General features: G+C 42.7%; 1 protein-coding gene across 2 annotated transcripts in view; it reads right to left on the bottom strand.

Annotated features, from left to right (window-relative positions):
• PHRF1 (PHD and ring finger domains 1) overlaps positions 1-13,679 on the bottom strand; it is a 429,596-nt gene that overhangs the window by 40,020 nt on the left and 375,897 nt on the right. For both annotated transcript variants that reach the window (XM_078682828.1, XM_078682827.1), the window contains exon 14: positions 3,868-8,280. In XM_078682828.1, coding sequence (XP_078538954.1) covers positions 3,868-8,280 — 4,413 coding nt within the window. The remainder of the gene's footprint in view (positions 1-3,867; positions 8,281-13,679) is intronic.

The following is a 13,679-nucleotide window of genomic DNA, read 5'->3' on the forward strand; positions in this document are numbered from 1 at the left end:
TTTTCGGCAATTATACAAATCCCTGTACCCGGCAGAACAGGTAGACCCAAACTCCCAGACAAGATATCTGGACAAGGTAGATCTGCCCAAATTAACCCCTTAACAAGATGAGAGGCTCATAGAACCCATAAATGAAGAGGAGGTACGGCTAGCAATCAGCTGCCTAAAACTCTTCAAATCCCCAGGACCGGCCGGGCTGAAAGTTCTGCGCTGAATGCCTTGTAAAAGAGTGCCGACACCCCACCTGACAGAGTTATTTAACTACATCGCCAATGTAGGGATTGTCTCACCATCAATGAGTGAAGCACTCACAACAGTAATACCCAAAGCCGTGAAAGGCCCGAAGTTGTGTGGTTCCTACCGCCCCATTGCCCTCCTTAACCTGAATGCAAAACTTTACTCGAAAATATTCGCTGCAGGACTGGAAGACCTAATGCCAGAGTTAATTCATCCCGACCAATCGGGATTCATTAAGGAGCGACAAACACATGACAATGTCAGACACGCACTCCACCTCGTTGAGAAAGCAAATTAAAAGGGAATCATTGCAGTCCTGCTTGGTTTGGACACTGAGAAAGCGTTTGACCGGGTAGACTGGGCATTTCTATTTGCAACATTCAAACGTTTTAGCTTTAGCGAAGCATTTATCACCATGATCTGAGCAAACTATGCCTCGCCGAGCGCAAGTCTCTTCGTAAATGGAACCATTCCTATTGGAAAGAGGCACAAGACAGGGGTGCCCGCTTTCGCCCCTTTTTTTGCCATGAGCATCAAACCCCTAGCAGCAATGATAAGGGCCAACCAGGTGGTCAAAGGGATAATCTTTGGCATGGAAGAACACAAAATTTCCCTATCCACAGACAATATTTTGCTCCCCCTTACAGACCCACATGGCTCACTGACAGCCCTCCAACACGAACTAAGACTCTTCGAAGAAGTGGCAGGCTTTTGTAATAATCTCTCAAAATTCTTCCTTTTAAATCAGCCCCTACCAGAGGGCGAGACTGAGATGCTCACCCACACAATACCCTTCCATTAGGCAAAGAAAAACCTTACTTATCTAGGTATTAAGCTGACATAAAAAATGTCACACTTATTCCAAGCTAACTACCCACCTTTGTTACAAACTTTAATGTCAGATCTAAAGAGATGGGCTTCTTTATACCTATCCTGGCTAGGCAGAATTCACACAATTAAAATGGTAGTGTTGCCTCGATTCCTCCACCTGTTTCAAAGCTTACCCATCGACCCAGACCTATTTGGAAAAACTTAAGACCATCCTCAACAGGTTCACATGGCAAAATAAGCGGCCTAGACTTCCATTCAAACTCTTCCGGCGACTCCGAACAGAGGGACAATTGGGCCTCCCTGACTTTAACCTTTATTATAGGCGGCACAACAAAGGGTCATGATAGAGTGGTCTCAAAGGGAATCGGATAAGCACTAGCTACATATGGGTAGGGCAATAGAAGGCAGAGTCACATGGGACTTACTATGGAAACCAAAAAAACAGATGGTCCTGCCAATGCCTATCTTAGTACTCAAACTGAAACAGTTTTGAAAGTCTGGGACGAGGTTCTTAAGAAATCGCCTTGGACGGCCATCCCCTCACCCCAGATTCACTATAACCCAGCGTTTCCCCCAGGATTGCAACCAGGACAATTTGATGCCTGGAGGGAGGCTGTCCGATTTTAACACCTATTCCATAACCCTGATTTATATGCTCTGCTATTACGCACAGCACCCACACAAACACCCAGTCATATGGCCATCTGGAATCAAATCCTGAGCCATGATATCTCAGAATATGATTGGCAAGCACTCTGGAGGGATATACATAGACATAATCACTCACTTAGTCTACGAGAGCACACTACAACTGAAAAAATGCTACCTAGATACATCCAACCAATGCTGGAGGGACTGTGGGTTATTAGGTGACTTCGACACATCTGGTGGGATTGCCTAAACATTCGCCCGTTTTGGTCAGAAATACAAAGCCCATATAAAAGTAGTCCTGGGTAACCCCATAACAGACACCTTATTATTTGCCCTAATGGGGCTCAGATCGGAATCCTTGAAACACCAAACAAAGGCAGATGAAGGTACCATGGGGCTATATCAAGGGGCAGCGAAAAAGGCTGTAGCGGCAGCCTGGAAAAAACCTGAAGCTCCATCAATCAGCAAGGGCATGCACGCCTCTGGCACGCAATTACTATGGAGTGGATGAGCGATATCTTTAGGGATGCTTTTAAAAACTATGAATACACTTGGGTGTACCTAACTATCTACCTTTCGAAGCGCCTACCACAGCTGGCGTACCCATCAAGAACACGAACGCTACACATCTTCCAATTCTAACTGGCCTTTCCCGCGACAACGGAAACACCCTGCGGTCACCCCTGGCCTAAATGCTCCCCATTGCATGTGCACAATTGCGGAAATCACTACCAAGCTTCAGACGTTCCGTTTGAGGACCTTGCCCTGTCATTCTTTATTTATTTATTTCCCCTACTTATTTGATTTTTCTTTTAGGCGTTGGGAAAGGGTGGAGAAATTAATATGCTAACTGAGGCCATTGCCACCATATTGCAAACTGTTTCTAGAAATAGCATCCCACGATGTATTGATGGTTCTCAAGTGTTACATGTACTTTATAAAAGTTGTGCGGAAAATGCAATAAAAAGAACTATGACAAAAACAAAGTTCAAGTCCACTGTGGATCTCTGGGCTGCATCCAAGTCATACACAACTAACACGAGGTCTGCCCTAATATGACAGCAGTGTCAAAGTGTTATTTATTAATGCATTAACTCATGGTATCAAAGAGGCAAGTATGCAGTATTTCCAATGATCACTGCAGAACAGCCTACCAAGCTTTGGGAATGATTCTAACAAACATATCACAAGGAAAAATGCAGCTATGGGGATTCTGATGGGGTTTGTCACCACAGTGGTAGGCCAACCACAATCAGAAAATGGAAGCAGGTTGACCAGGCTGAATTTTAAACATTGAAGATTATCCTAGAAAAAGGTAGATTAGGATTTTTGATTTGAATGTTATGCTGAGAGAACGGAGACCAGTGCACACATGCAAAAGAGTAATAGTAGAAAATTAGATACAGTGTTGGAATTAGATCATAAAGGAAAGGTCAAGTGATAGGGGTGTGAGTTATGTGAATTTCTACCCTACAAAAAAGGGTGTGTGAAAAAAGCTTTTTGAAAAATCAAATAAAAGTTTGCAGAATATATCAAGTACAATTTTTTAAGTGGAATTCTGCTCTAAAATATTTTGGCATTTTTATTGCCAGAAATGTCCCCTTCAACTAAAGCTTCTAAAACTTGCAGAGGTGTGACATTTGCTGAGGTCCTTTTCGTCTGAGTATTTGTGCAAAGTACTCTGGTGTCACTGCTTAACAAAATTCCTAACACTGTTTTGGTATGTGTAAATAATTACATGTAGCCTGTACCTGAAAGCTGAGCAAATTAAATATAATTGCTAGGATTTCCATGGTGATCAAAGAAATTGAACTGTCAAAAGATTAGAGGGCTGAGAAGAAAAATAGCCAAGCCAAGGCAGTCCCAGCTTTGTCTAAATGGAAAGACTTCTTCCATGTAACCAATTCACCTCTCCAATAGGAATCTTAAGAGGTATGTACTATTATGCTATGTTTAACCTATTTCATACACTCAGTCTTACTTATTTGAAGCAAACACCATATCCCTCTTAAAGCTTTTAATCCATGTTCATATTTCTTTTTTTCTACTTGCAGAGTTGGACTGTCTACTTAATTACAGGGCTGCTCAGTCAAATCAGGTATGTCTACCCGTGTGTATTCAAATTAATAAGTGCATTATGTTTCTTACTTGAAGCCTTTTCTGACGTGGATGTGTCACTGTCTTCTTCTTGCAAGTTCCAGGTGACCCTTTTCACATGCGTTTTGGATTTCTGAGTAGAACTTTGAGAAGACTCCATCTCGGACTGATCGCCAGTGAAATCATCGTCTTGAAAGCCAGCAGCATCCTCCTCCTGATAATCAGCAACATCATCTGTGCCAATGCCAGGAATCTGGACGACCTGGTTGCCAGAAGAAATGTCCACTCGGTGGTCAGAAAAATCAACCATCCCATGACCAGCTAATTTTTCTAATAAGTGTCTAGCAAAATCTTCCATGGGGAGTCCAGCAAAACTGTCTACGCTTCCAGAAACATTGTTTATGTGTTGACTGACAAGTTCCCCAGTTTGCTGACTGGCCAGCTCATCCATCTTGTCAGCAGAAAATTCACCCTCCTGATTAACAGAAATCTGGTCCACTTGGTGAACAGCTAAATCTTCCGTCACATGGCAAGAGAACTGGTCCACTCCTTGACTAACCGAATCCTCTTTTCCAGAACTAGCAAAATTGTCCTTTTGTCCAGAAAAACCCTCCACCACATTTCCCCAAAAACTGGCTGATGGCTGACCAACTTCATCAACATTTTGGCTGCTAGCAAAATCATTCACTGGGTCGGTAGAAACATTAACCACCTGGTTACTATCAATGGCATCTACATCTCTATCCTCATTCACCTCTTTGTCTGCATCTTCAATTATCATTTCTTTGACATGGTCACACACTTCACTGTCATTATTACCACCCACTGTCTTTTGTTCATCATTGTCCAGTTCAAGAAGTTCATCCACAAACTCATAAGACACATCCCCAAACTTGTCCTGTGAGGCTTCGTCGATTTTATCATCCACGCCTTTGTACATATCATTCATGCCATCACCAAGCACATTGGGTGCTTCATCATCCAACCGGTCAGGCACCACACCAACTACCATGCTGGGCGTATGATCAGTAAATGTGTCCTGTGCAACACCATCTAAAATGATATTTTGACCAACTACCATTGTATTGTGCATCTTATCATCTAATGCGTTGTGCTCACTATTGTCTGATGTTTTGGGGTCCTCATCCTCTGGCATTTCATGCACCCCCGTGTTCGGCATGCTCGGCACATCATCTGTCACTGCATCTGGTGCACCTTTGCTCACCAGGCTGCAATCCCTGTGAACCATATTTAGATTATCATCCAGCATTTTTTCCACATCATCATCCACCTTTCCTACTGTCAACGGACTTTCCATGTCATCTTCAATTGTACCCTCCACATCTCTGTGTTCTGACTGGGTCTGTATCAGCTCAGAATCATGGATAGATTCAACAGCCTCCATTTCCGAACATTCTACTGGAAGTGAACAATGAACAGTGTTATCTCCTCGAATAGTAATCATATCCTGGGTACTCTTGCTGCTTCCACTAACTGTGCCAGACCCAGAACTGCCTGTTGCCTCAAACCTGAGAGAGCTGTGTAAATAGTCTGAAGATTCGCTGTGAGTACTTTCATTCTCCCCTGAGACAGACATCGCTTCTCTGGAAAGCTCCTCGATAGGTGGTTTAAACCCATCTTTTAACTCTTTTTCTTCTCCAGAAGTCTCTACATCACTATCTGTTTCAGAGCTAGTATCAGATGAATCTTTGCTCATTTCTATTGCTACGGGCTCTTTAACCTCTGGATTTACAACTAAGGAATGCACAGTCCTTTTGGGAATATTTTCAACATAGGAGACTGTCATCTTGGGAACGCTGTCACCGTAAGTGCCACTTAGCTTAACAACACGGTGAGGAGATAGAGGTGCTTCTGTAGATTCGACTTTCCTTTCCTTATGCGGCTGCCATTCTTCCCTTAATCTTGAATGCTTGAAATCCTTGGAGACCTGTGGTGATGTCGATCTCGATCTCGTCCTGACTTTCTTTTTCTCCTTAGACCTTCGTCGCTCTCTTGTCCTTGATCCGCTGCCTTCTTTCTCATAGCGACTGTAAATCTTCTCAGATTTACGCTTCCGTCTTTTCTCTCTATCACCACTGCTTGACCGAGATCTTTCCCGTGACCTAGATCTCCTTTTCTTCTTTTTTTTAACCTCATGAAATTCGGATGAGGAGCTCCCATAGCTAGCTGACCTAGACCTGGTTTTCCTTCTGTCCTTGGATGAGGAACTCTTTTTCTTGTTTTTCTTCATTTCCTTCACTTTCTTTTTTTTTGATCGCTCACGGCTGCTTGAGCTTGAGCGTTCACTGAACACCTTTCTGCTCTTGTTCTTATGTCTGGTCTTTTTCACACGCTCATCACCTGATGACCAGGAAGCAGATCTTGAATTTCTATCTTTTGAAAGTGATCTAGACTTTGATCTCTTTTTTTTCCGCTCTTTTGAAATTAACTTCTTATCTTTTTTGTGCCTCTTCCTACTTCGGGAACTAGAGTCTGATCGACTACGTGATTGGGATCTTGCATCTTTGTGGGGCCTTTTAGCCTTCTGCTGCTTGTTTTTACTCGGTGGAGTAGAAGGCTCTGATTTTACACTCATCACAGTTCGTTCATCTTCATCACCCCACGTGCTGGGGCCTTCTGCACTCTTTGTTCTTTCCGGAGTCATCTTTACAGTCACAGAAGCATGAAAGTTTTTATAGGACTCTGCTATGCCTCCTTTGTCTTGCTCTACTTCCCTTTTTATGATCTCTCTATCAATTTCAGTAGCTGAACTGCTATCTTTGATGGTATCTTCAAAAATAACATCACGGACTGACTTGTTAACAGACACATCAGAAAAATCAGAACCTAAACCAGATGCCCCCACCTTTGAAGAAGTAGTTAGTAACCGAAAGCTTCTAAATGCCCCAGGTTTAGTTTCATCAGAAGGAAATGTTCTGGTAACTTCAGGAATGGTCCTGCTAATTCCTGGAAATTTACGAGTTAGTTCAGGAACCTTACTGGAAACTTCTGGAAAGGTTCTTGTAACTTCTGGTAACTTCCTTGTTACTTCAGGTAACTTCCTTGTTACTTCTGGAAACTTCAAAGAGACATCTGGAAATGTCCTAGAGACCTCTGGGAACGCTCTGGTGACTTCAGGAAACTTCCTGGTGAGCTCAGGGAACTTTCGAGTAACATCTGGGAATTTCCTGGTAACGTCTGGGAACTTCATAGTCACTTTTGGAAAGGTCATTGTGACTTCTGGAAGTTTTCTGGTGACTTCTGGGAACGCCCTACTAACTTCTGGGAAAACTCTAGTAACTTCTGGAGAAGTCCTTGCAACTTCTGGGGGAATCCGAGCTACTTCTGGAACAACAATCCGTGTAACTTCTGGAACAATTAGTGTGACTTCTGGAAGAGATCGGTTGATGTCTGGAGAGTTTTTGATAAATTCTGGCATGGATACAGGTGGTTCTTCCCTTTCTGGGCTACTGCATTCAGAACTCGAATTAGAACCCGTTGGGTCAAATGGGTCATAGATTTCATTTTTTAGGGGTTTTTCTTTTTTGTTATTGGGGCAAACCGGTACAGGGTCAGGTTTAGATTGTGCTTTGTCTGTAGGCCGGAAGGGACTCGATGTGCTTGGGCTGAATAGTCTATTAGATAGCCCAGCACCAGGGTTGATTGTAATTTTTAGGCCAGTGGCACTCATGCCAGATGGATCTGGAGCTTTTTCAACAGATGAATGAGGTACAGAGCTACTGCAAGCACTTGGAGTGGTCACAGCACCTACATGCATTGGTAGCTCTGGAGAGTCTTTAGTGGTCTGTTTAATGCTTTCCACAGCACTGAACCTAGATGGACGGCGGCTATCCCCCTTCCCAGTGAGTCTGCTCATACAGGCATCTGAGATGCTATTGCCGCCTTTTCCAACTGTGGGCTCTGGATTTTCAATGGTCACTTCCCGCTTTATCTTTGGTATCCTGGGCAGTTCAGATAGATCTATTCGCTTGGCACCTGGTTCAGGAGGATGCCCTGCTGTTGCCACCCTAGAAGTGGAGCCCTGGTTGCTATTTCCTTCCAAAGTGTTTGAAGCAACACCCTTTTTATTGTTCCCATTAAAACGAGGGGACTCTGTTGTTTTTAAGCCAAGCCTACTTCCACTTGCAATGTTCTGAACCTGAATGGCTCTTGGTGTGAAGGAACTATTAAACCGAATGCCACCCTCTGTTTTTTTGGATGTGGGATTTAGCATCCAGTCAAGGCTTCTGGGGGAGGTACAGTAAGAAGGAGAAATAGGGAAGAGGCTTGTTGAGCTTGGTCGGACGGTGGTAGGTGGTTCAGATGGTGGCAACGTTGTCTCTGTGCTAGTAGTCTGTGCTGACGTCCCTGAGGCTGGGGTAGAGGTGCTCCCTTGACGATTGTCACCTGAAGTACCTCCCTCGTGAGAATCTCCAGATCCATTTTTCTGTGATGAGGTGTTGGCTGCAAAGAGAAACAATAACAATATTAAGTACTTCCCTATTGAGTTAATGGGTAAATATACACAAAATGAGGCAGTAAAAACACAAAGAAAAATAAAGTACATAGTTGTATAAGTGCATAACATGCTTATGTACTGCGAACCAAGTTCAGAAGTAACGGCTTGGCATACATTACTTGGGTGGACTTGGAGACTATCAACAAGATCGTGTGTATCAACTGTGTGTTTCACCAATACAACTCGCACATTACATTTCCAATTTTTAGGCACAGGGATAATAACTCATTTGGCGAGAATCATACGATGTTGAACCAAGCGCCGACGCTAGGACTCAAATCTGGATCCACAGGTTCAAAAGGTAGCAGCTGTAGCCACTAGACTACATCTACTCTCTGTGCACAACATTACAGAGAATAAGTGGACTGCTTGTAATTGCCATTTCAAGAGCGCAACTACAGAAACATCTTAACAAGTCCATTTAAACTCTTTCCATCATTCACATGGCATAAAGACCTGCATAAGCATTCAACACAGTTTGCACTCTAGTCTTTAGCAATGGTCCTAAAAAAAAGTAAGACAAAAAACACAAGTTACTTACTTGTAATCCTAGTTCATCTTCAAGCACATTCATTACATTCATGATCACTAGTGATCTCAGCCTAAATGGACCTTTGCCATCTGACAGTGTGAGAAGCATTTGCTAAACTTCACCCCACAAAGAAATATATACGCACACACACTTTAATTCTGTCTACTCGAAAATTATATATTTTCTTTTTAAATGAACTGGAATAAATAACAAGCTGAAGCAAAGAAATGGGTTGGCCTTCAAGGAAGTTAGGTAACCTAAGCAGACACAGGTGAAAAGTAATTTTACACTATCACTCAAAAGACGGTGTGGCGCCGCGGCCAGGGCGACTGACGCTGGAATCTGGGGACCACGGTTCGATCCCCGGCTCCGGCGGCAGGTCAGCCCAGCACCATGTGACTCTGGGCAATAGCTCGCTTAATCTTCCCGACGGCCCCCCAGCGCCTAGAGACCCTTACGGGTGATTGTGCGCTTTAAAAAAAAAAAAAAAAAAAGACTGAGGAAGTGATACATTATACAGTCAAGTCAATTACTTTCAGTACAGTCTACAGTTGTCAAAGAAAGTATTTTAATAACTATTTGTATGTCTTCATCTTCAAGTTTAATTGGTGTGGTGGATGTTTGTCTTTGAAATCAAAGGCATACAATCATATTTCATTTTTTTTTAAAGTGAAAAAACAAGTCAATTTCACACATTGCTTAGAGGGTCTGGCCAACTTGAGCACCTAATCTGCAGTAGAAATTCAGAGTGTCTTGCAAACACAACACACGGGCAGATTGCCTCTGTGGTAGTGTCCAAATGTAATAAAAGAAAACACTTTGATAAGTGTAATAATGCTTTCTTCCGTACAGGTTACATTAGCTCTAAACCTAACTGGAAAAAAGGCTGCCAGCATACCTGGGACACTTCTACAGATCATCATTGTCTAGTAGCATACTGTAATGCTTAAAACTAGCCACCTAGACTTAGACTCTACATGTTGCACAATCTGTACAAGCAGGGTCATTGGTTACAAAAGATGGCTTAACTGATCCAATTTTCTCGGTCTAGTTAGGACAGTACAGAATGGTTCTCTTAACATTATTTGTGTGAAATAACTCCTTCCCTGGAGTAGGATTATGGAAGGTCTGGAGAAATGAGATCGGTTGACATGAAAATTGAATGTCACTCCAGGGTAGGATGGGGGAATAGGTTCACAGCAATTCTATTGTAATGGCACATCAATTTATGTACGAACAAAAGATTTTCACTGTACAACGAGCTATATCAGCCGATCTTGTGCTTTATTCCCTCTTACTGTATTGATATTATTTTTACTCTTGGAGGAAACATCTGTAAGGTGCTTTGTGTGTTGTGTGCCTTTTGCCAGTATAGCCCAAGGCTCTGCAGAAAGAAAGACTACCGCCACAGATGGCTACCACCCCTCAAATGTGAATGGGTATGGTTATATCATGGAAGCAGAATTCTAATTAAATCCACAAGTTCCCCACATGTGCATCATTTACTTCCTCCAGCCTTCATGTGGGGGAGCTATGGCTTGTAGGATGCGTTAGGCACACCTTGAGTTTGTGTGTTTTTTAGTCTGTTCTGTGTATACCGTGTGGATGGTGTTACTCCAAATAACACTATGACTGCAGCACAGGTTGGAGATTCATCTATTAATGAAACCTCTTTCATCTAGGTTATCCTTGCAGGACCCTGTGAAGATTATGCTGGAGAACAAACACCACCCCAAAATAGGCTTTGTTACTTCGTAGGTCTGCCTGTAGACATACATGGGGAAGCTAACCCGTGCTTTGGAGCTCTGGTCCGTCACCCTCCTATACACATCCAGAAAGCTATCTGTGGCTTTTTCCTTTGTGTGTCACATGAGCTGTCATGAAACTGGAGAACCTCCCTCCCCCATCTCCCCCATATCCTTAAATATCTATTGCATTCCTTTAGGTATTTATAAAGTGCATGGCTACCCGGAGGCATCCCAGCGCTGAACAGGGAGGAAAGACATCAAGCACAAAGCCTAAGGGAACAGCCATGTTCGAGTTTCTTTTTGAAACATTGCTCATTTTTGATTAGTCGGAGTTCTGGATCCATACTGTTCCATATTTTGGGGACCAGGTGTGCAATCGATCTTCCACCCAATCTTGATCTCTTGACTTTCGTTGTTGTCATCAGAAAGTTCGCTCCTGACCTAATTCATCTACGGGGGGAATAGTGGGAGGTCAAAGTTCACAGCATAGTGGGGCCTTCCCTTGCATGGCTCTATGGGCCAGACAGAGGGCCTTGAATGTAATCCTAGCCTGAACTGGCAGTCAGTATAGCTCCCTCAGGGATGCACTTACTGACTGGTGCCTGGGAATCTTGAGAAGCAGTCTAGCTGCTGCGCTCTGCACCACCTTTAACCTCCTTGGTAGAGATTGACTGGAAAACTGTACTCCTATCTAGGGATCAGAGATATTTGTTGGGAACAAAAAATTCCTTTTTACTGGTGTTCATGTTGGGGACCGAAATGTCTGCATGGGATCCAGACACACAACCCAGAGGAACATAGGGTTTGAAACGTTTGTACTCATCCATATTTAACACTGAAGTGGAGCCAAGAATTGATACACTCCAAAACCCAATGGAGGTATTCATGTCCTCAAAGAGCTACCAAATCTGCCACTGTACTGATCTCCTGGTTCTAAATAACAAGACCTTAGATAAACACTTTGATAGGTGACGCTTGTAGAAAACATGCATACATTCCAGGCAAAGCTGTTGCACCTACCACTGAGTAGATAAGGTAGTACAAAACTTAACTGGTGAATCCAAATTTGATTTTCTAGCCAGGGAGAACCACAACAGACTCTAAAGAACATTTTCCCTACATGTGAAAAATGGCAAGAGATTCGGTTAGTGGGTTCAGAGATTGTATGGAGATCTTGAACTTTTTATGCCTAAATGTAAATACATGTGCCGAGGGTGGAGTTAGTAAAGTTGTCATAGCGGACTCCAAAAGAAATGGACTCATTTAGGGAAATATTACATTTGAACGTACAGCTGTTAAGTTGTTGAGCTAAAAGAAAGTTCTTATCCTACACTGACTTAAGACTGCGATATCAACCAGAGTGATAGTGGGGGGACTGAACCTGGAAATCAGCCAAAGAAAGTGCTTTGTCTAATGTTGGAGATGGCTCTGGGGTGTTTCCAGGGGAACGTCAGACTGTATACATAGGCAGAGCATCTCTTGGCCATCTTAGAGTAAGGATGCTGAACCGTGCTGCTATAGTGGAGTATAACCTTCATATTTTGGCTCTGGACGATGAAAATGAGGGTTAATGGGAACTAGCTACAAGTCTCAGAGGTTAGGCTATGACGAGGACTAGTATGAGTACTAGGGGTGTCTGGCTTCATAGATCTTCTCATAGGACTTGATCAAAGGAAACTTCATGGTTAACTTTGATGTCGGGGCTCCATGGAACATGTGCCTCAGTATCGAGATGTCAACAGTGAAAGATGTCTTGACTATGGACACATTACCCCTGAGCAACTCAGCAAGTATGAATGGCGACAACTTTAGTATGGTTTTTCTGTAAGAATCCTGGACTTGTCAAGGTCAAAATGAGGGGTGGATAACTGGCTTCTAGGCACCTTCCAAGGCTGGTTACGTGATATTGAAGGCATTATCTTTAATTAATTATTCCCACTGAAAGAAGAACATTTGTTAAAAAGAGCCACTTAAGGATGACAGTTGAGGAAAATAACACCAGCTAAAGCTTGTAATCCTACAGTTACAGAAAGACAGATGCGAAAAGGCATTAAGTAGCACCGAAAATACATTTGAAACCTGATTTGTAGACAAATAAAAAGAAAAGACATCAAAGCCCAGTGTTCATGTTTTCTGAACCCGAAAGAGAAAATATTGACATAGCAGAGCACTGAATACCCTGACATTCTGAGCATTTATTTCCACTATGTAGGCAAAGATATTATAGTTATTATTAATGAAGTTACCAGTATGGAAACACAAATGTTAGAAACCTTTGGTATCATTAGTTGCATCATGCGTTTTAATGGATGCAAATCTTCCTTCTGCCGGTTCTTTTTCTTTGAAATACAGATGCTGTAACCTAGGAGCCTAGAGCGCTTTTGCATGTTATCACGACACCATGTAGTGCCACCTACATCTCTATGTTGTCTCACTGCTGACAGGTTTGGGTCCTACCCAATACCTAAAAGATGTGGCTATGTCCCCTGCTTCTGTTTCCGTAACTTCCCAGCCAAACCCAGATGATTAAATCGGAACAAAGTATCTATCAGAAGAATAAGTCACTTAAATCACTTAACAGTAATAACAGTCTCGAGTTTGAGACTTGTCTGGATTCATAAACTGTTCATTAGTCTGTCTTCAGCTAGGGCACATGTTTAGCCGCTGGGCATAGCTCTGGCTGCCAGCCAAAGAGGGTGCCCGTATAACGCACCCCGTCATCTACCATAAGCCCAAAATGCACTATAGTAGGAGCATTATCTTAAGAGTCTATTTCCCAAATTGCCATTTGTGAGGAGGAGATGTAGGATTAGGTTTCAATATTTTTTTTATTAAAGGAAACAGCAAGGAGACAAAACAGCAATCTATAAACAGCACTCATGATTAACATTATAAACATTAGGTATGACGTGTCATGTTCGTGAACACAGACCCTCTGGGCAGAACATCACATTAAAAATTCACAGTTGAAAACACCACCCGGAGAGAAAAAAAAATCTCAGGGACTTAGTTGGTCAAGTCTAAGCCCTAATGTGAAGTAGATGGATCGGAGAACAACAATGCA

Source organism: Lissotriton helveticus, chromosome 3_1, assembly GCF_964261635.1.
Source record: "Lissotriton helveticus chromosome 3_1, aLisHel1.1, whole genome shotgun sequence".
Classification (NCBI taxonomy): Eukaryota; Metazoa; Chordata; class Amphibia; order Caudata; family Salamandridae; genus Lissotriton; species Lissotriton helveticus.